The sequence below is a fragment of the Hetaerina americana genome, unplaced genomic scaffold, assembly GCF_022747635.1.
Source record: "Hetaerina americana unplaced genomic scaffold, ioHetAmer1.1.p SCAF_10, whole genome shotgun sequence".
In the NCBI taxonomy this organism is placed as follows: domain Eukaryota; kingdom Metazoa; phylum Arthropoda; class Insecta; order Odonata; family Calopterygidae; genus Hetaerina; species Hetaerina americana.
This window is the reverse complement of record NW_027286070.1, coordinates 70521683-70544954: the sequence shown is the minus strand read 5'-3', so window position 1 is coordinate 70544954 and position 23272 is coordinate 70521683. Positions and strand designations below refer to the sequence as shown.

General features: G+C 35.5%; 2 protein-coding genes across 2 annotated transcripts; one reads left to right on the top strand and one right to left on the bottom strand.

Moving 5' to 3' along the window:
• The first annotated feature begins 369 nt into the window (after positions 1 to 369).
• SmD2 (small ribonucleoprotein particle protein SmD2) lies at positions 370 to 1272 on the top strand. The gene is made up of 4 exons (XM_071598836.1): positions 370 to 492; positions 568 to 688; positions 790 to 924; positions 1031 to 1272. Exons 1-4 carry the CDS (start codon positions 488 to 490, stop codon positions 1133 to 1135), a joined length of 366 nt encoding a protein of 121 aa, XP_071454937.1. The 5' UTR covers positions 370 to 487; the 3' UTR covers positions 1136 to 1272.
• Positions 1273 to 22210, bottom strand: LOC139700217 (copper chaperone for superoxide dismutase-like). Its single transcript, XM_071598835.1, has 7 exons — positions 21975 to 22210; positions 21525 to 21735; positions 21230 to 21443; positions 16799 to 16865; positions 9787 to 9864; positions 5676 to 5779; positions 1273 to 1565 (listed from the first exon to the last, which is right to left on the bottom strand). Exons 1-7 carry the CDS (start codon positions 22071 to 22073, stop codon positions 1379 to 1381), a joined length of 960 nt encoding a protein of 319 aa, XP_071454936.1. The 5' UTR covers positions 22074 to 22210; the 3' UTR covers positions 1273 to 1378.
• Between the last annotated feature and the right edge of the window lie 1062 nt (positions 22211 to 23272).

The window sequence follows — 23272 nt, the reverse complement described above, 5'->3', positions numbered from 1 at the left end:
ACTGCAATTTAATCGCCGCCAAGTCACGACGAGTACTTCCGGTCATAGAGATTAAAATCATCATCTATGGTGCTTTCATACCAGATAAATAGATTGCTGACATTTTTTAAAAATAGATTGTTAAAATTATTTCAACTTGAAGCAAGTTCGACGAAAATTTCAAATGAAAATACATGATAAGAAATGCTAATAATCAACCACGTGACAAAGAGAGTAAGCCAAAAATGTACACTTTTTTCAATTGAAATAAACAATTAACCTTTTCTTATCAAAGACATTTATATTGCAATTTATTAATCTATGATCATATTAGACATTTATTTTGCTAACAAAATAAGATTTAACGAATTTCAGCCGGCAGCGAATGTGGCTCCCTCAAACAATCAGTTTTCAAACGAAGCGTTGTATACAAAGCCCGGTTACCTCTCATTGAATTTGACTTTAACGCCTCGTGCATTGGATTGAAGTGTAATCTATAAAGTTAATCATGACGTAAGTAACTTATTAAATCCTGAAATGCTTTTCCCCCCAACTTCATGCCCATATTAATATTGATTTTTGTTCTAGAACTCTACTCGCAAAACCAAAGTCAGAAATGACACCGGAGGAATTGGCGAAACGAGAAGAAGAAGAGTTTAATACAGGACCACTCTCGGTTCTTACCCAGTCTGTGAAAAATAATACGCAGGTATGTTAGGAATCGTTTCTTCCATCGATGGTCAATATGTGTCTATCTTGACTAGTTTCTATCATTGTTCATGCTCTTACTCGATCCGTTATTTGTTTTAGGTTCTTATAAATTGCAGAAACAATAAAAAACTTTTGGGAAGAGTTAAAGCATTTGATAGGCATTGTAATATGGTTTTAGAGAACGTTAAGGAAATGTGGACGGAACTACCAAGAACCGGCAAAGGAAAGAAGAAGGTGAGATATGTTACTCGTGGTGCAGCTGCTCCCCATTCTTAAATATATCATCCATTTGCACCAGCAGCATTTTTTTGTTAATAATTGCAAACTTTTAATTTTACAGGCAAAACCAGTCAACAAAGATAGATTTATATCAAAAATGTTTTTAAGAGGAGACTCCGTCATTCTTGTTCTGCGAAATCCTTTAGCATCAGCAGCTGGGAAGTAGTGTTTTTACTGTTATTTCCCAGTGACGTGCAACAGTGGTTTGACCAATGTTTTTTTATGCTGGGGTTGTGTGTCTTTATGTACATTCTTATTTCTGTAAGCATTAATTCTTTAATAACAAAAGTGAAATAAGTACAACGTTGGCGGATTTATTTTCAAAATAATTCTTTTTACATAATATGGTACATTAATTATTCGTTATCAAAATACAGAAATTCGTATTTACACAATACACTAGTGATAGTTAGTACTTCGAATGAGGGTTAGAAGATGGATCTGACTTCTCTCTGCTACTGACAGTTTTTCTCTCTTCCCCTTTCCTTCCGGCTACTCCAGAGGCCTCTTCCCAAATTGTGGTACCATCACAAGCACATACTCGTTTTGGGTTTCCAAATAATCCAGCAGATCGCGAAATGATCCCACATGCTAACCTAAAATGAAGTAATACTATGATAGACAATTGAAACATTTTTCTCTCGCCTTATTGCAACTTTCCTATGAAGCAGAGACAGTTTCATATTATTATTACCTTAATTTACTGGTTAAAGTAAGTTTTATACTCTACACCTCACCCAACATGACACAAAGCAACACATTACAATATAACCTAAATTACAATAACCCATTCCTCAATTCTGCTTGCTTGCTATTCTTTTTCTACCTCTACTTTTGTCTTAAGTTTCCCCTCCATCAAAGATTTCAACATTCCATTGCCACACAACCCACATCCATTTTTTTCCTGCCTCTGAATTTTTCTCTTTTGCCTAGAACTCCCTTTTTCTTTCATGCACTTTATTCCTCCTCTTCTCCACTCAGCGTCTATCTCTTGCTTTCAAAAACTTAAATTTCCTTGCAGCTCAATTCTACACATCAAAGTTTTATTATGAGCCCTCTCCCCTTCATTATTTAAAGTTTAAAAAAACCCTTTCCAATGTGTATCTTTGCCTTCTCAATTTGAGGAACCAAATTAACTTCATTGTTTTCCTTTGATTTGCATTCCATACCCATCACATTGATTATGAATGCACTCCAAAATATTTACTCTCTCTCAGATAACTGGCCAAAATAAAGCTTGATGTATTATATTGATTAATGTTCAACTATGAAATAGGATATTTTTCTGTTACTAAAATTCTAGCAAAATAATTAACATAGCATTCATGGCCAAAGTAAAAATCTTATCTCAAGAATTGTTCAAATGAATGAATTCACCTTGATCATGTGAATGAATACCTTCAATGATTACGACTCCTTAAAATTTTTAACTTCGGATTTCACCAACGAATTCAAAGACACTCATCTAAGTTTGAAAAATAGTAGTGTAAGGCATGGGAGGAAATGTACTTCCCCAACTATCATTACTGAGCAGTGTAATGAGTAAGTGTGGCCAATGAATACATTTTGCTACAAATTCCTTATTTCCATTGGGTAAGTATGCCTAAGCTATTGTAATTTCCAGGAGTATAACATGATGTTAAGTTATAAATTGGCACTAAACAACAATGGCAATTCTATTTTGAATCCCTTACACACCGTAACGTAATGTACCTTTGCAAATATCTCTTAAGAATCTTATTGTCGTGCAGCTCCTTCACTAAGTAACATACACCATAACTGCCCATGTGTGACTTGTTCCATTCATAAAAAATGGCTGGTAGTTCGTTGCCTATATATTGTGAAAGCCTATTAAAACCTGCATACATATCAATTAAGTAATTAGCTTAACTCCTGTTAATGAGAGTAATAATAACTCTCTTATTGCCTGGAAGAGGCAAAAAAGGAACAATTCTTGTGCCTCCTTTATTGCCTCTTCTAGAAACATGTTTAATAGTGCTGGCAAGAGGTTGCATCCTTATCTTACTCCATTGTTTATTTTGGCTTTATTTTTCTTCCACTTGTCATTTGCATTGTTGCAACCTGATTCTTGTAGAGGTCTTGGTTATGGTTCTGTTATTGTAGTCGAATCCAAGCCCTTCTAGTATCTTGAACATCTTTTTGCATTCGACTTTGTTGAAGGCCTTCCCCAGGTCCACGAATGCCACATATAATGGTTGATTTATGTGTCTCATTTTTTTTTACCAGAACTCTCAAGCTGAGAATTGCCTCTCTTGCTCCTTGGTTTTTTCTGAATCAGAATTAGTTTTCTCAGACGTTTCCTTCTATTCTTCCGCTAGTTATCCCAGTAAGGAGTTTTGGTGCTTGAGTCACCCGGCTCAATGTTCTGTGTTCTTTGCATTTATCTGTTTTTGGTTTCTTCGGTGCTGCAATCATTTAACTTTATCAAAGTCTTCTGGTATCTCTCCGCTGTCGTAGCTATCTTTGATTATTCCACAGAGGGCATCCTTTGCTTTTACCCCATATGCCTTGATTATTTCTCCCTTTATTTTGTCAACTCCTGGTGCCTTGTTGTTTCTCAGGTCAGCCACGGCTCTCTCGAATTTGCTTCTTAACATCTGCGGACCCCGATCTTCTTTACCTATCATGCTTTCATCTTTAAGTAAGCCATCTTCAAGTGGTTTGGGAGCTTGATAGAGTACTTCAATGTATTCTTTCCATCTATTCCCAATGCCATCATCACCTAGTAGTATTTTTCCATCATCAACCCATTATCTCGCAATTTCCCTTCTTCATGTTGTCATTAATTTCCTCACACCAGCTTTCTATCCATTCTCCCTTTGCCTTCTTCGACTCTCGTATGACCTGGTTCCACAACTGTTTATAGGTCTTCTTCACCCGTATTTCTTGGATTCTTCTATTATCTTCTTTCGTTTATGAGACCTCTGATTTGTGCTGTTATCCATGGATTCTTCGATATTTCCACCTTACTCACAAGGAGCTCATCTGCTGCTTTAGTAATTATATTCTTTATTTCTTCCCATAGATCGTCAGTGCTGGTCATTTTCATTATTTCCTTCTACTTCCCTTTCGACTGCCGTGGAACTTGTTTCTTGCTCTGTTTTCTTCCAGTATCTTTGGGTTCCATCTGAGTTGTTGCGTCTCTTTCTTCATCATCTTGTATTGCAGTCTGCTGTCCATGATCACCAGGTTGTGATCGCTATTTATATCTGCACCGGGGTAGCTCTTACACTTCTTAACTTGGTTCTTGTATCTCTTCCTGACAAGGATGTAGTCAATTTGGTAGCCTGATATACATATTTTACAAGCATTCTTAAACACAAAAAGGAGCTATAACAGAGTGTGACCAAAGCAATAGTAACTAACCAAATTTATTTAAAATTCCTTCACTTTAGCCTATGTTTTGCACTAGGTAGACATCAGCAATGACTGTGAATCTTCAATTCATTCATACTTCTGCTACAAGGAGTACACCTTTTTTTGCAATCCCAAGAAACACTTCAATTTATTTTATTTACAAGGCACAAGTACATGAACCACAACTAAAATTGTGGTATTTTCCTACATGTAATCATCAAAACTATGGGAGGAAATCTTGCGTGTAGAGCAAATAGTGATTACAATAGTTAAAACAGGGAATTGAACTGCATAAAAAGGTATTAGGCAGTGAAGTTGTCCTCAGAATGGAGCTCAGATGCTTCTCTTACGCTACCTATGGCTTCTCAATAATTCAGATTGTAATGAAATATCACTTAACATGACTTAAATGGAGAGACTGAAGTCTCCTTGATCTGTGCCCATGAACCATCCTCATTAGTTAGTTGTTTGCTGTACTACTCCATATCCCAGGTCTACCCAAAGTATCATCACCCAATGCCTTGGGAGATGACCCTATCAATAGAAAATAACCTACTCAGGTTATCCACTGATTCATTTACATTTACTTTTCATTTAGGGTAGCAAAAGAAATTTTAAACTCTGGAATCTTTTTGCCCAGGCACTTACTAATGATTAAGCCATTATTTGATCCCTAACACAACTGCTATGATGAAAGGAGTCAAGTCACCAGCAATTTTCTGCACAGAATGTAGTGAAAAAACATTTTACCATAGATCTTGAGTGAGTTCAAGGTAAGCTACATTTGTGCTTCTCCAGGACCATGCTGTAACCAAATGCAGCTGCAGAATTATAGAATGGTGTCATGTGGCAAAGAATTTTATTGCTGTTATATTTCAACTAATCCATGCTAAAAAATACGCAACATACTAGGGACTAGAAACTATTTGAAGATTATGATTGACCACACTTCTAACTGAGCAATATCAAAATACTGATGTTATATTCTGTAACTCATGATTTATACATCTGTTAACCCATCATCCGGTGAATTAAAATGTAAGGTAAACTGGCTTACGACACATGTAAAAGAACTACTATAATACAATAGAAATCACTGCTTGTATTTAACCATGGACGTTAAAAAACCTTAACTTCTTAAAAAATTTCATTGAAAAAATGCATTTTACAAAAAAATCATGGAATAGAGTTCCAAGGCACCAAAGATTTTCCTCCATTAAAGAAATGTAATGCAGTTAATAACATGTTTAACTTTATAAAGCAATGAAATTTTGGATGCATAAGCCTGATTAATATATGAATTATAATTTTTTTAAATAAAACCATACCTTCTGCCAGAATTTCCGTCAATCGCAGAACCTTTATTGCCACCTAAACCAAGGTCATCTTCTCTTTCAGTCACAGCAACAGATCTCCCAATAATGTCCCATGTCTGTGAAATGATTTTTTTAAATAGAATATATGTATGATTGAGTTTTACAAATTCACAAATAAATGAAAGAAAGTTAAATAAACAACATGTAATTAGGCACAGTGGTTTTTCAGTATAGCTTAAAATAACCCATAGACGATTGTGAGAATCTGCAGAATCCTAACAATGCTACTAATTTCAAAATTTCCAAGAAAATACAAATTTCCTTAAGTGAAGGACCGAGATCTTTGTTAGCATGGATGACAAACCACTACTGCTACATGGGAAAAATTTTGGCACAGCATTTTGCCTCAGAAAACATTAGACCTGATTCACGTGCAACTTCTTGGCATCCATTCATGTAATACAACTTCAAGAAAACACCATACAAAGAATTGAAAGAGCTTACTGTAACAGCCAAAAGGTCTGCTGTTGAACCTGAACAGATATTCCTTCTGTGAGAATGAAATTTCCATCACATTTTAATTCCGTTTATGTTTACATTTTTATGGTATTTTCATCTAATGTTTCCTTATTTACAGTTCACACTGCATTACCCGTTTGTTTTTAACAATCATGCCTTCACCTTATTCTCATTTCTGATTGGTGGCTGCATACAACTTTTCTTGAAAAATCGTTTGCCCTGAACTCTTCTTCATACAATTCAAATAGTATTCCCATGTAAGCAAATCATTAATCTGAGTACTATGGCCACATTGCACATGAAATGAACTGATTCATTCTATCCCTAACTGGTCCTATCAAGTATGCAACAGCGTCATGGGCATTCCCTAAACAACATGGAGACAAAGTATATGACAATAAGGTAGATGGGGTGGGTTTTCAGGGAGATGAAGGTACGTAATAGGGGGAAGGAAAAGAAAGGGGGCAATGAGTGGTTGGAAGTAGGCAATCAACGAGAGAGGGCTGATTCACAGAGGTTAGGAATTGTCATTAAGAGGAAGAATTAAGGAGGATTGTTTTGAATGAAGAGGGGACGTGGAAAGTAGGAGGAGTTGAAGGAGCGAGTCTTAGTTGAGTGGACTGTCCAAACGGTGACCAGTTGGTAACAGGGGGAGGACATCCATGAAATAAGACTGTTGTACAACAGATACACATTTTTACAACTCCTCCTCTTCTCAAACTTCTACAGAGCATCCATACTTTGCCCCTTTACTTAAAAAGATGAAATATCCGGGATTAAGCACCCATATATTCCTCTATCCTGTAGGTGCTTCACGAAGTTTAAATGGTGATATTGACATTTTAAGCTGAAATTAGATTCTTCCGACCATATTCTGAAAGTTCTCTTGGAAATATGAGACATTAAAGCATTGAATAAAAGTGTATAAATACCAATTATGTTAATTTAATCAATAAGTCTTGTTCAAATGGATCCTCGGGTGAGTTTAATTATTGAAGGAAACTTAAAGGTATCACTCCATGCACCTCTAATTTTTCGGTGCCATTTCTACCCGTGTTACAAATTAACCATTGTGATCCAAGAAGGCATTACCAATGACTAATATCTTATGAAAACCCTCCGTTACACAATATTAATAATATCAACTGGTCCCAGGACTTGACAAAGTAAAATATAGGACAAGTCTGAGAACAAAACAATCAGCTGTTTTGGTGTTCCAAAGACTCAGGAAACTCTTCCACACCATAATAGCATTTAGCTATCAGAAAATGCTTGAGATATTTCTTGAATATACTCCTAGATGGAGCAGATTTTATGCCTGGTGGCAGATAGTCGAAAATTTTGATGTCCACATGAAAGGGAACCTTATTATACATAGTAGAAGAGTGGCAGAATCAATATTCATCAATACTCTGTCAAGGATAATGCCCATGTACTTGAGCATTGGTGATTTTTTGTTTCATATTATCCTTAACATACATACACAAGTAATAAGTAAACAGGCAAGTCAAAGTTAGATTTTTCAATTCTTTAAACTAACGTTTGTCATGGGTATATTTTTGCTATTTACCTAATACATGTTTTTTGCATTATAAAAACTCTACAGAAGCCAGGTGATGCTCCTCAAAAAATAATGCTGTAGCTCATATGTGACTGAAAGTTGCCATAGTAAACCATTTTCAGTATATTTAAATCTACAACTTTTGTAAGATTTCATAGAATAAATCTACTTTTTGTCAAAGTGGAACATGGGCCATTGGTATGGATCCCCCAGTTTAAGGACTTAACCAATAGACAAACCTATAAACTTGGTGCTGTATACCCTTTCTATAGGTTGGTCTTTTCCGAAGAGGTGTAACTGTAGCACTCCCTTTATTTTTTTCAATCTAATATAGGTAATCTGTTCTTAGTACATTTACAGATTTGGTTAATGTTAAACCATTTTTCAAAGAGCAATGAGCTATCAAGCTTAGCTTGCAACAAATTAGGGTCCTTGTGGTTCACTGCCAGAGTTGCATCCTCTGCACTTAGAACTATGTTGTTATTCTCAATATATGCATAGGCAAATCATTGAAATATAGTAAACATAATAATGGCCCAAGAGTGCCACTTGGTCACACCCCAACACTTATTATTTCTATGGGTGAGAAGTCATTTATCATAAGGTTCTAAATATTCTAAGCTATGAGTTCCATAATTTCCAATTATTAATAGAAGTTTACATATTTCACTGGGATATCATAAAGCCTCTTGGCAATGAAATGAATGGCTGACAGTTTATGTGAAAAGTCATTTAATAAGAGTTGACAGGGCTTAAATGATGTGGTGGAAGCTATTCCGAAAATAATGAAGTCATGAGCAATATCAAAAAACATTACCATTCCATATAAAAAGTAGTATTTAGCAAGAAATAGAAAATAGTTGTTCCACATTCACTTGAGGACAGTCACAAATTCCTTTGGCTAGGTTGGTTGTGCAGCTGCATTTTTATGCTTTATGGAAACTTGAACTTCTTTTAACTTCAGAATGTTCATAAAGCGATTTTTTTTTATTTAAAGGAAAAATCTTTCAAAATGTTGCAGGGATTCCATAAATTTTTAAAGATGTACTTGGGTTCGAAACCTGTAAATCACTTGTAAAACTAATTCAATCTGAACAAAGGATTCTTGGTAGTGTGGAAAACCAAAAGCTCTTTGATGACACCTAGTTTAAGAATCTTTGCTAAACTGAAAAGTATGGGTACTTGTGTATTTAAAACTGTGAATGTGTACAACCTTCTAATTTATCATATTGGCAGTTTTTCTACAATGAGGAAACAGATTTTGAATCCAACATATTTAAGGTCTTCGTTAAACCATTTCACTGTTAGTATTAGTCATGGGTACTTTTCAGCCTAAAACATTGACTTCAACCTTCAAGTAAGATTTATGGACAAGAAAATAAGCAGAGGCTAGTTTGATATAACAGTAAAGCAGTGGAATATGGAACTTGAAGACCAGTGTTATCAGAAGCTATTCTATGCCTGTAACAGAACAATGCAATTTTGCAAGCCAAATGATTAATTAGTCACAGAAAGGCACTATATTTTGCGACATTGCTATAAGCTTGGCACAAGTTTCTAGAATCCAGGAAATGCAAAAAATCTTAATTTAGACTCAATAGTATAGCCAGCCAATGAGTTACATCAACTCATATTAATACATACATGAGTGGTAATGTTTAAGAATATGCCATTTTACTTTAGCAGTTTTTAAGTGTAACGAAACAAATAACTGCAAATTTGTGTACATGTGGAAAAGAGAATTCTAAACAAGAGTTTAAATGCAATTGCCATACTATGATGTCAATTGTTATTACTATTAACTACTGCAAACATTTCCAGTTATAGATTTTATAGGTATCTTAAGAAAACATCTCTACATATCAATGTATGTTCCACAAATCCATTGTAAATTTTGAGAGAATGGTGTACGAATAAATTCAAAACGAGATATATTAACTCTCCAACAATGACTGAATTTCATAATCGTCAAGAAAATTAAATTTATTTATATTTTAGATGGAGAATAATTTCAACAGTACTCAATCTTAAACAAATATTTACCTTTACTACTTGGTCCACTATCTTGAAAGTGGCACGACCATGTTGATCAGCAAAAATATTTCCAAGATCACCAACATGCTGTAAATAGATTAATTAAATTGTCAGATTTTTATGCCTTGATAAACACAAGGATGCCTACACACAGGAAAACAATATTTGTTGAAATATCTTTAGTGGCATTCTACCATTTAAGTTTGGGATGGACACATGCTGAATATATTTATTTAAATTAGTGAATATTTTAAATTTTATTTCTTTACCTCTCCTAACTAAACAACCTAACATCTGATACTTAAATATCCCTTCTTCAATTTGACATACTTTCTTACACAATTCTGTCCAGTATGCCTATCTATTTCCTTCCCCTTCCTTGCTAGCCTAATCATAAATCACCAATGAAAATACTCAGCATCCACCTTTCCTGTCTCCTTTGGATTTTTACCAAAAATCCTCTCTCCTCCCCCACCTTGCCCAGCACTTACACATGTTGCTTTCCTTTTAGTTCATTTCACCTTTTCCATGCTTGCATTTAAAACGCATCCAATCTGTGCTAATGATCTTGCTTTGACGAGAAGATTTCCATACAAAACAACACCCCATTTTAAAGTTTCAATGAATCTTTTCTTAACCTCCTCACTCAACATCCCTGTCACCAATTCCCTCCATGAGATAGTTTCTTTGATTAATGAATTCTTCTTTTTATAACCCTTCTACTTTAACCATCTTGGTCCAAAACGCTGATAAGATAGAAAAACAGCTCCACCTATTCTTGGTTTTACCCTCCTAATTTAATAATAATAATAATAATAATTTTTATTTGTCCAGAGACTGCATCATACAAAAAAATTGTACACATAGTATAGGACACGTCAATACATACAATAATACACAATGTAATACATATACCTATTCTAAGTTTCATGTTCCATGAAATTCCTAATAGAATAGAACATATTCCTTTGAAGAAAAGCTCTCAATTTCCTTTTAAATAGAAAAATGTTTGTGCTGGATTTCAGGTCCTCATTTAGCTTATTAAACATAAGGAGACCCATAGATTTAGGGCCTAGTGCGGTGGTTCTAGTTCTTACGTAAGTTCGGTGCAGATCATTTTTAGACCTGGTCCCATAGTGGTGAATACCACAATTTGTGTCATACATTGAAAGGTTTACAAAGGTGTACACCAGTAATACATAGATATAAATACATGGCAAAGGTAGAATGTTCAATTTATGGAATAATGGACGACAAGGAGCATTATGCTCTGCTTTGACAATTAGCCGTACGGCTCGCTTTTGAATTTTAAATATTGTGTCTGCAAGCGGAGAAGAACCCCAGAAAAGGATACTATATACTATACAGGAGTAGATATTTGCATAATATATTGACATGAGGACATCCATTGTTACGGTAAACCTGATGCTTCTAATAAGGAAGCAAATGGTATTCAGTTTTTTGCCCAGGTGACATATATGTCCCACCAGGACAACCGCCCGTCTAGAACTATTCCTAGGAATTTTGCATGGGGCGCTTGGGGAATTAGTTTTCCACTTGATTCAATTGCAAAAGTGGCCATGTTTTTGTTTTTATTTGCAAAGTAAAGTAGTTGGGACTTTTCCACATTTAAATTCAGCTGATTCCTGCTACACCATGAGTTCAGATGTTGAACGGTTTGTTTAGCATTGTTTGTTAAACTTTGGACTGTAGAGGCAGTGAGTATGATACTGATATCGTCTGCAAATAAGAGTGGATCATCCCTTTCGTTAACCCTTCTACTTTAACCATCTTGGTCCAAAACACTGATAAGATAGAAAAACAGCTCCACCTATTCTTGGTTTTACCCTCCTAATTTAATGTTGAACATTTTCTTTACAAAAAGCCTCATAACCTTTGTTTTGCATACATTAATTATTATCCCATACTTATTACATAAGCTTGATCATCCACAAACCTAAATGATTTTATGGATCCCTCATCACCTTTCATTCTTATTTCCAGTTCTTTCCATGCCTTACTCACTAAGTATGAGTATATACCATGTACTTGCCCTGAATAGTTTTGAAGTCTAATTTCAACAAAACAATGGTGGACATAGAATTGCTAAAATAAGATTTTAAAAATATCCAGGGCAAGTAACGACAAACAAACACTTAAGAGAGTATCAAGTTTAATTTCAGGGAACTGAGCTTCAACTTTTTTTAAACTAATACTTAGTCCCCTCTATACACAGTGAGTTATTTATTATGATAAAGCAAAATGCCACTTTTCAACTCAGGAGAAAACAAATACTCATGAAGAGCTGTACATTGATAAATGTATATCTGGTCTCAATTACAGTTACAAGTAAATTGCATGTAATTTTGATATTAACTATGGTTAAAATGTCTTAATTTAATTCTTTTACTTCAAGTCTTTGTACTTCACTAGGACTCCACCAAAAGGTTTTATAAAACGCTGCCTCTAAAACTGCAAAATATTTCGCCCAACAATTTTGCCCTCTTTAGAGCTAGTCTTTTTTCCATTAAATGCAAACAAATGCTACAAAGAAGCACTAGGAGGTATTACACAGTTCACTTTGATAACTCTTTAAGGAGAGGATACATACAACAGTTTCAGGCTTGACTTGGTGGAAATACTTCCTTATGAGAGTAGAGAGAGAAACTTTGCACTTCCACATAGGCATTTATTACTTCAGACAACCATGGTTTGGATGCAAGCATCATCAAAACCACGGTCTTGTGAAGTAATAAATCTTAATGTGGAAGTGCAAAGTTTCTTTCTCTACCCTCATCAGAGAGCACCACTAAAACACTAGCATTAGTGCCCACATTATTTAAACATAATAATTATTCATCATTAGATGGTAAATTACCACATTATGTCCTCAAAATTATTGTCATAAAAAAAGTATACTGTATACTTATATGAATTCTACTTGAATACCCAGTCACGAGTGTCAGTCTCAAAATATCCAATGTCAGAGTAAAAATGCTTGGTGGATATACAGCAACTTGGTTTTGAATGTTGAAATACTAGTGCTAGACGCAGGAGCAGATAGTTGATTGAATTATGTAATCGGGCACATCAAAGAGTCTTCGGCCAGTGAGAATATGATTTACTTAGCTTATGTCTGTTTCTTGTTAAGAGATTATTAATTACAGGCATACACACGTATCAACGCCTCTGACGGGTGTACCAATATTGATATTGAATATATCATGCAACGAGAAAAAATTGCTGATTACTTCTTGAAATGAGTTCTTCTTGAGTAAATTACAAGAATGAGCTAATTATTGTGTCATGCTTTTCTGAATTTCATCATTGTTTAACATCTATATGTACATATGACGTGTCCTATACACTTATCTGATGTATCTATTACACTGTGTCAGTGTCTTCTGGGCAAATAAAGATTATTATTATTATTATTTACCTTTTAGGTATTTTCTTTGGTAGTTTACTTTGAGGTACATTTAAAATAATGCAATTACTACAAAGGAAATACCTAAAAAGTAATCTTTATGGTAACACAGTTACTCCTCAGCTCTGTATTTCGAACACATAAAAGTAAATGTATCCTTGTACATTGTTTAGTACTTGGCCACTTGGCTAAGTCACGCAAAAAAGACCCCCTGAATTGCCACTTGTGAATACTAAATCTTCCAGTGAAAGGGACCAACTGAAATTCAAATGCAAGTCTAGGCATGCACTTAACTACCAGCTTAAATCCACAATAGCAATTGTGCAAGATGAAGCCATCAGAATCCAGCTAACAATGCATCAGGTGACAGCAAGAGCTCTTCCAGGGGAAGGAGAAATGAAAGTTTAGTCCCCTCTAGTGATTACCCGGCCATTATCAGGAAAGGAAGGGAAAAAACATCCATTTTCCCTATATTTTATGTAATAGGTACTTCACTAAAATTTTCAGTGGAAAAAAATCTAACCTCATAAATCAATACTCAACAAATCCTAAAGGATAGTGAATTAGGTCTCTGGGATATAAATTTATTTAAAACAAAATGTTTCTGTTTCAACCAGACCCATCTGAGATGACTTGAAATATTCATTTTTAACTCTTTTTGAAAATTATCTCCCTACAGTGAAAAATATGCCTCCTTGAGGGTAAAAGGTTTACAGAATACTTACTATGCCAAGTCTAGAGCACACCATGGGTTTTCACTCTCACACTGATTCTAGATGCATAAAATTGGTTAGCGCTGCCTTTACTTGTGATCAAATGACACTCATTTCAGGTGCTCAGAAAATATATAACCTAAGTTTCCAGGTTACCAGAAGTAATCATCTATTGCAGACTATTTTATGAATAGATCCACATGCTATACAAATAACTCGTGCCAGAATTTTTAAAATTCGTGAAAAGTATGATTCAGTAAAACCTCAAATAAAGAAATACTTTAATTTTTAAAAAGGAGTAAATATGAAGGGAGATTTCAGCATACTTCACCATTAGCTTGAAAAGTATCCATTACAGTCTGATTCCTGTCAACAACAATATACAACTAAAATAATTACAAATTATTTATCCCCGTATTTTGGAAGGCAGCCATGATAATTAATTTGATATGCATGAGTATGCCATACAAATGTTATCCGCAACACTGACAAGTTTTTTTATCAGTAATTCAAGTAATAGTTGGGGAAAGTTTAAAGAGCTTCACTTACACACATTGTATTTTCGCAATCCTTCTTTAGCAATTCATAGTAAATTTTAACTGGTTCCTCTCCATGATACTCCCAAAGATAATTTTAACAGAATTAATTTAACTATCCCAAAACCTTAAACACCAGAACGATAATGATATTAACATTTAACTGGCTGAAATTCAACCAATGAAATAGGAGGTAGACCTCCAAGTAAGTGCATGTTTTGGCTTTATATTAATTTAGCAATAACTCAAACTTTAACGATAACTCTTCTCTGTTGCACCCGTTAAGTTCAACCACAAAAATTAAAAGAGCCAAGAATGTGGCCACTTGTTTACAGACATAATGATTAACTGCAGCCAAAAGAGAAATATATTTGGAATCTTCATGGCTCAAAAGATAAACATCGGGTTTTTTGCTCGAGTCAAATTTGCTTTTTTAAGCGACAAATAAGTAACAATAATGGTTTCTGCTTAAAAAATGACAGGGAAATGTTTTGGTTGATCATTAGATTAAACTGAAGATTGGTAGAGGACCAATGTGGCCCTGGGGCACTTAGACCTATTGATCCATTGTGCCAACTGCCATAGTATCTTCACCCAGTAAGTCCCAGGACCTTACTCAAACGCCAGGGTCCCTTATGCGGAAATCCTTAAGTTCCAAACTAGTGATCCTAGACCGATTTCATGTCCTTGGCAAGTGAAGGGCATTCACGTACAATTTGTGATGTGGTTTCAATCCCTTCCCCACACCATCTAGATCTGTGAGAGTCTATCAACCCCCAAAGTGTCAGTACTTCTTCACTTGGCAGTGCCCGGCCACCATCGCTCTTAGATGACTTCTATTGAGGGGTAGAAGTCCCTTGGTATAGCTTGGTCCGGGCCTCAGAATGTGGGCTTTGGCTTGCCTAAAGCCTTGCATGTTGTGGCAAAACTCTTGAAGTGCTGGGCTGTGGCCCATTCTCCTATCTCTGACATCCCAGTTGAAGGCATAAGAGGTATGACTAGCTCCGCTCCAATTGGTTCTTGGCTAACTCCTTTTGCAAGCTTGTCCACCATCTCAGTTGTATCTCACCCTTATGACCTGGTACCCACGTAAGTTTAACTTTCCTTTGTCTAACTATGTTGTTGAGATCAGTTTCAGTGTCAAGCACCTGCCATTTGATTGGTCATTCAATAAGTTTACCCCACGTCTTATTCAATGTTTATAGATTATCTATATCAAACTTCAAGAGGTGAAATTATCCATAGACTCATAACCAACCAATTGTGCACATATGTACACAATTATGTGTGTCCCCTAAAGATCTACCACAAAATTTGTAAAGGAAAGATTGTTAATTGACCCAAATGGAGTTCCAAGTAGGCTCAGACTTGGTTACATACATATGTAAACTTGATTATTCAAATTTAACACTTCCCAGTTGATGAATGTAATGTAATTGATGTTTTACTTACTTAATACTCATGCCATGGACATCATCAGGGAGTAGGAAATGGGAGGTAAGGAAACCTCTCACCCCAGTTAAAGAGGCTGAAATATTTTACTCCACTACAAAGAAAAGTCTCTGCCCACCTCTCTGGCTCAGCCATGCACCACTTGTACCACAGACCAGTCATTTAGTGCCTTGCGAAGAGTGAACATAAGGCAAAGTTCAACGATGGCAAGGGAGCGTATCAATGGGCTATGCATACAGAGCATGCACAGAAGAACTACAATGGACGAAAAGAAGGAATTCGGGAAGGAAGTACTAAAAATATTTCAGCCAATCCGAGAAGACTTTTTTCAGTGCAGATGTTTAAAAATAAGTTGGAAAAACGCATATTATTTGTAATTTAGCAAAATATACTCTCTAACTGCATGAAAGGTACTCAGTGAGTTTCATTTTTTATTTAACAGCCTAGTTTTCAAATGACTGAAGATTTTGAAATACGTTCCTAGGCACTTAGGGTAAAAGAAAGTTATTTAAAACAAATGAAATGTTCTGTTGTCAGAACATTTCATTCCAATCTGGTCGACAGTGCCAAAGAGGATGATGAGAGGTGAGAATCCTGGCCCTCCTTAACATAAATTAAGGCTACACCCAAGAGCAATGCTCTCTACCATTAGCATTTTTTGAAATTTATTATATCAAAACTATTTTAATTTTTTCTTACATTATTTTCTGGGATTAAATAGGTACATTTTTATTGAGAATAAGGCTAAAAAATACCAATCACCACTTTTTTATTACATCCAATAAAAAACTAATGGAAACTAAAATAAAATTCCAGCAATTAAGATTCCTTAAATGCACATGCATAAATGTATCTACAAAAGCTTTACAACAGAAGGAGACCTATTAACTTACTCGTTCACCATCATCTTGATAAGGGCTGCCATGTCTCTTATTCATTGGATTATAGTGGTCACCAACACTGGAAGGATAACGATATTTAAAATTAAAAAAGAACTAGAAAGCCTGGTAAGAGAAATTCACATGCTCACTCCCAAGGTCATTTATACCCTAGGTGGGATTCATAACAGTCCGCCTCAATTTCCGTCAATATCCAGTATCTTCCTCAGAGACCGCCAACTTGCCCATGTCCAACTCCACCTGTTTTTTCAAAAATTTTCTAGATCTTCTAAAGGTTATCTCCCAAATGGCTTTTCTTCCCAAACATCTTTTATCATGCTCGTGACCTCACTTTTTATTACATGCCCAGCCCACCTCACTCTTCTACTGCTATGTCTGGTGCTCAAAACCAATGCATTATCTCTCTGTTATGATTTGTACTGAAAGTGTTGCCTTCCTTTGCTGGTCAAAATATATTTCTCCAGGCTTTCTTTTCCTTCTTTACTATTTTTTCTGTGCACTGATATCCATTACCCATGTTTCAGCTCCAGAAAAAAGAATGGCCTCAGGATGGTTTGCAGACCTTGAGTTTCATACGGTATGATAGACAATACTTTGATGTCACAAACTGTTAAGGGACTTCACAAAGACTGAATGACTGCAGAAAAAACATGCTAATTCTGATTCGTAACACAATGTTGTCTGTTTTGTGAGCTGCTAACAGTCCCAAGATAATTGAACACTTCAGCATTTTCTAAAACAATCTAAAATAATAAGTTTCACATGTTTATCATTGATGCATCTGAAATTCATAAATTTTATTTTTGGATTACTGGTTTTTAGGCTTAAATGCTGGGTTTCTTTAATGTGAGTTTTTGCCAGATCATCTTTCATTTCGGTCAATATAAACACGCCATCCGCATTGGCAAGAACTGTTTTCTTAAATTTTTAAAATCCAAAGTCAGTTTTCCTTGCTTTGTTCAGAGCTCCTTCAAAGGCAAGGTTATCAATTATGGAGAGAGGTCATCTCCTCTACCTACACCAGTTTTTTTCTTTAAAAGATGGAGGATATTCATTTCCAACTCTTAAGTTTTAAATTGGAATCCATTGCACTGTTAATCTTGTTTGACTTATAAGTTCTTCTGGTATGCCATAGCTACCTATTTTCTCCCAGATTTCTGCCCTAGTCATATGTTAAATTGTGTCTTACACTTTCAAACACTTTCCTTAAATCCACAAACAGACTGAAGAATTCTTTATTGAATTCACATTATTTTCATATGGTTACTTGAATGATGCATATTTTGTCTGTTGTAGACTGCCCTTTATTTTATAAATCCACTTGGTTGTCTTCTATTATTTCCTCAATCTATGGTCCTAGCCTTTGCTGCACTATTTTTGACTGAATTTTATTTATCAGTGCAACAATTTCAAAGTGTAAAAATCATTTACCTTGACAGGGATTTGAACCCGGATCCCTCAATGTCCAGTCGAGTGCTTTAGCCAGTCAACCTATCAAGGCGTCCTCTTAAACTGGGGACTTTGGGAATAAGAGGATGCCTCGATAGCTGAACTGGCTAAAGAGCTCGACCGAACATTGAGGGATCTGGGTTCCAATCTCAGTCAAGGCAAATGATCTTTACACTCTGTAATAGCTGCATTGAGATGCACATTAACGGATGACTCCGTTAAAAGTTACTGTTGCGGCATCTCCCACAGTTTCTTTGGGATTCATTCATCAGGTTCAAACATGCTATCCCTCAATAGTGACTAGGGTCTTGTTTATCTCCTTTTTTGTGATGAAGCACGACTATAGTTTCCTTCTATTCATTTGGCACTCCTTTTCCCTTGACTAGCAGAAATAACCAATGCATTCAAGTGACTTCCTTCCCTCCGGCCTTTAGGGCATAAGGCTCCTAGTTGATCTTCAATCTGCTGATCACTCACTCTACTTCTACCATGCTGAGCTTTTCTATATTGGATTGTAACCCCTATGTTCAAGGTTATGAATCCTTTACAAAAATTCATCTTCTTCATTTGATAACTGATGGAAGTACTTCTTCTATGTTTCAAGGAATTATGACTTCTCCAAAACTTTTCCATCCTGTTACATACCACAAGAATTTGGGACATGGCCTCTTTTAAAAAATGAATAGTCCCATCAAAGTTTTTTGAGTTTATTTTCTTGGATCAATTGGGATGAGCAGTTTTTCATTTTGTTTCCTAGCCAGTAGTACTGTCTCTTGTTTACTTCCGATTGCTCCATCAACCACTTCTCTTCATGGGATCTTCTTCCTTCAACCTTCTCTCTGAATTTTTCATTCCTCCTCCTTCCAATGTTCCGCACACTTCCTGTAACGTTTAAATAACTTGCATTTCTAAAGGAATCCAACTCAACTTCAACAGAGCCCTTCTATCATAGTTACAAAACAAATTCAAACCAGAGATTTCTAATTAAAACACACGCTAAAATATCTAGTGGTTTCATAAAATTCAAAGGTGGACTCCATTTTAGAGCTATCACTGGTAAATTATTATTCACACGCACATGATCCAAGTTCTTAGACTTAGATTTAGGCAATGGTGACCAGTTATGGACCTATTTGCGGTCTGTGGTGGTTCCCAACAAAAATAAAAACTTACTTGCCACAAACAAAGAAATCCCAATCACATGTATTTCAATAAAAATCATACAAATGTAATGAAACATAGAAATTTTGAGAAATAAGAGAAAATTATGATATAACTTTAAATGAAGACACTCATGCAATATCACTGACACGCACTTATAAAGGCCAAAAAAAAATTTTTTAGTGCTCTTTTTAAGTAGCAGTATTTAGGAGAGTCGACTGACTGCTGAGGTCATTTGCGCCATAGGGGATGGACAGGAAAGGATGAAGGGTGGAGAGAAACCCGGCGTCGGCATTAGCCTACTCTTTACGAAAGGCGCCAAGGGGTCCGCAGCTTAACATCCCATCCGACGAACAGCGTACTCACTCAAAGTGCCCTCCACAAAGCACCTCAAGTAGGGATCGAGATACCCTCACTGAAAAATATTCAACACCGCCGGGATTTGAACCCGGGCCCTCTGGGTGGGAAGCCAGTACGATAAATACTGCACCATCTTGATCCCCGCTCTTTTTAAATATATGAGGCCTGTTCAATAATGATTGATTATAGATGCTTCATTTGCATACTTGATTGTGAAAAAAATTAATGTCTTATGTGTACATGGAACCAGTTTTACAAATTTTACACCAGCACTGCATCAACAACCATCACTGCAAGTTGAAACATGTTTGGCTTACATACAACGGACAAAGATGTCCAAAATTGCTCTTTTCAATAAATACATGGAGGAAATGGCAAGAGAGACATGGGAAGGAATGGAGGCTGGAGTGAAATTTGGTGGCATTTCATAAAATTAGTTAGACTTGTGGATGATTAAGTTAGTTAGTTAATGTCAGTTAGCCAGCCAGCCAAAGGTTTACAATCAATACTTAGTCGACGGCAGAATCAATATGATAGGCATGGGATGAAAATTAATCATAATAAAATGAAAGTAATGAGATTTTCAAGAAGAAGGCAGGCTAAGATAAACACTAAATCTAGAGTGATTAGGCCAGGGTAAAACATTTCAGCTTAGGGAAGTGTTGGATTGGTAATTGGTAGGGAAAATGGATTGGTAAAGATCCATTTGCAAAGAGGTAGAAATTGATAGACAAGCACCTTAGATTAATATGTAAAGAAAAGACTCATAAAATCTTAAATATGGGCATAGACTTATATAGTTCAGAAAATTGATCATTGAGGCATGAGGTTAAGCATGGAATTGAGGCCTTTGAGATGTGTGTGGAGAATAATGGTTGGAAAGAAACAATTTCGTCCTGGGCATGACAGGGGAAGAGAGAATGTTGCTGGGCGAAATTCAAAGAAGGCAGGACAAGAGGAGATACATAGAGGCATAGGGATGCCGAAGGTGGTTAGAACAGGAAAGATGCCGGGGGAATTAGGTAAAGGGAGGAACAGAATAGGTATTATGAATGAAATAAATGCAAATAAAGAGTACTCAAGAGATTTATAATGAATTTTAATAACATATAGTATGAGTACTGAGGATAATCTGTACCAAGTTACTAGGGCTTTAATGTACAAAATGTATCGCAATTTTTTTCCAATTTGTACCCTATGTGAGTAGATTTTTCTCTAAACAACCACTTCAGATTTTTATTTCATTCTTTGATTGCCACTCTGTTGGTCTTTTTTATATAGATGCGAAGGTTTTTTACAAACAATATTAACTTCGTGAGTTTTTAGGGTGACATTTCATGCCTAACTTTAGATATTTTCAATTGAGCATACCACGTCACAGACTCGGTAAAACCTTAACGAAGCATTTTTAGCATAATGGAGAATTTTTATGAAATCAGTAACAGTCTCTCAAACCTGTTACATCCTTGTGAAATATCCCCATATTCATGGATATGAATTCCATGGAGCCCAGGAGTCAAACCATCGAGAACACCTTCAATAATACATTCATCCTCGGTCGTTTGAATAAATCGAACAACGCCGTAAACATGAGTGTCACTCCAGCCGAAACCTATATTTTTGGGATCCGTGCTGCCAACTACAGCCACAGCAGCACCAAGATTTCCACCTACAAAATCAGCAGAAAATTCAATAAGTTTTCTAATTAATATATTTAACGTAGCAACACAATATCATTGACTGCCCTTGCCTTTCTTAATGCCTCCGATTCCTTTAAGAATCGCCTTTCTCCCAGAATTTTCAATAAGCCTCAGAATATCCTCAGCTGATAGAATCGATTCAACAATAACAGACTCATTTTCTAAGGATACTTCAATCTTTGATATTTCTGGAAGTCCGGATAAGCTTTCTTTTACACTGTCAACACAGTTTTGACAGTGCATTTGAACAGCAAATTCCATCTATCTCGAACATGAAATATAAAAACTTATTCGGAAATATGTACAACATAATTACTGTATAATAACACACAGCATTGCCAACAAGTGTCATTGAATAGATTACGCACAATTAAAACATCCATTAATACCGCTCCTTGACTTCGCGGCAATACAATATATAGCTTTAATATTAATAATACTTTTTTCAATTATATTAAGGTCATCGCTATTTTCACCACAAACACATTATTATAATTCACCTTGGTTCTGATGCTAGGAACGTTGGCTTGTAATTTTGAAGATGGTTTATCCATTGCATGAACTTGATGGAACAAAAACGAACGAAAGACTTGTAACATTTACAGAAAATAATACTGTGATGCACCAAACAAGGTAATATTCTCCTCTTGGGTCGTGTAATAAAAGATACCACAACCGCTTCACAAATGACATTCAAGAAAAGGGCGCAGAAACCACAGAAGGTAGGTGGGTCTTATAATCGGAATACGAAAGTACCTTAAAACAAATGAACAGCAAAATATAATAGCGGATATTTCGGATCCCCTCTTTGAGTAAAAAAATTCAGATCCCATTACGAAACAAGTACAAACTAAACTAACAAAACATTTTTTGATAACATTTTGGTGTCATTAAACATATAATTTAAGTATTTTTTTATTTGGTCTGAAGGCAAAATTTGAGCGCATAGTTATGGCAGTTTTAACTTTAAAACATTATATGCTGAAATTGCCGAAATTACGCTTCAGTGAAATGCGATTTTACAAATCCTTTGAAAAGAGTTTACATGCAACAAGATAGTTTGCAATTTGTGCATTTTAGGCAAGTACAGCACCATTTATTACCATCAGTTGGTTTCATATGAGTAATATTGCAAGGTCTTGTAAACTGAATTGCAGCTTTGAGAAACGGAAAACACCGTGGGTAAGGTTTCCATGCAATTACATGTGACTTGTTCAAAATTATTTTTTGTTGCTCTATATTGATTAAACGTTGAACGTTGTAGGTTTTAACAGAAGGAATAAAATTCGAGGAGAAAATTTCGCAGTGTTCAACCGTAAAAATTTTGCCCATACGTTCATCCACTGAGTCAAGTTAAACTCTCGATTATTGTGATCTATCTACAGTTCGAGAAATTTTTTTTATTTTTAAGCTTCAGATTGTAAGACGAATAAGTAACGTTGATTCAAACGTATATAATACGTAATACGTATATAACGTATATAATACGTATATATACGTAATAAAAGCGTATCTATAGGATGCTTTTGGAAGAATGGATCACGAAATAATTAGAGAAACACCATTTCCGAAAAAATCAAACTACGGAATTAGCAATTGATCAAGTATCACAGGGACTCCGAAGCTACATGAGTATGCAGATCGATATGAATGGTATGCCCCTTTTGGGCTGAAAATTCAGTTTTGTCTTCCAGCCAAAATGATTTTTGAGCGCGAAAGAAAACCACTACTTGTATGTGTCTATAACATCTATAATTACACCCGATATTGCTATATATGTATAGCGTTGTAAATAAGA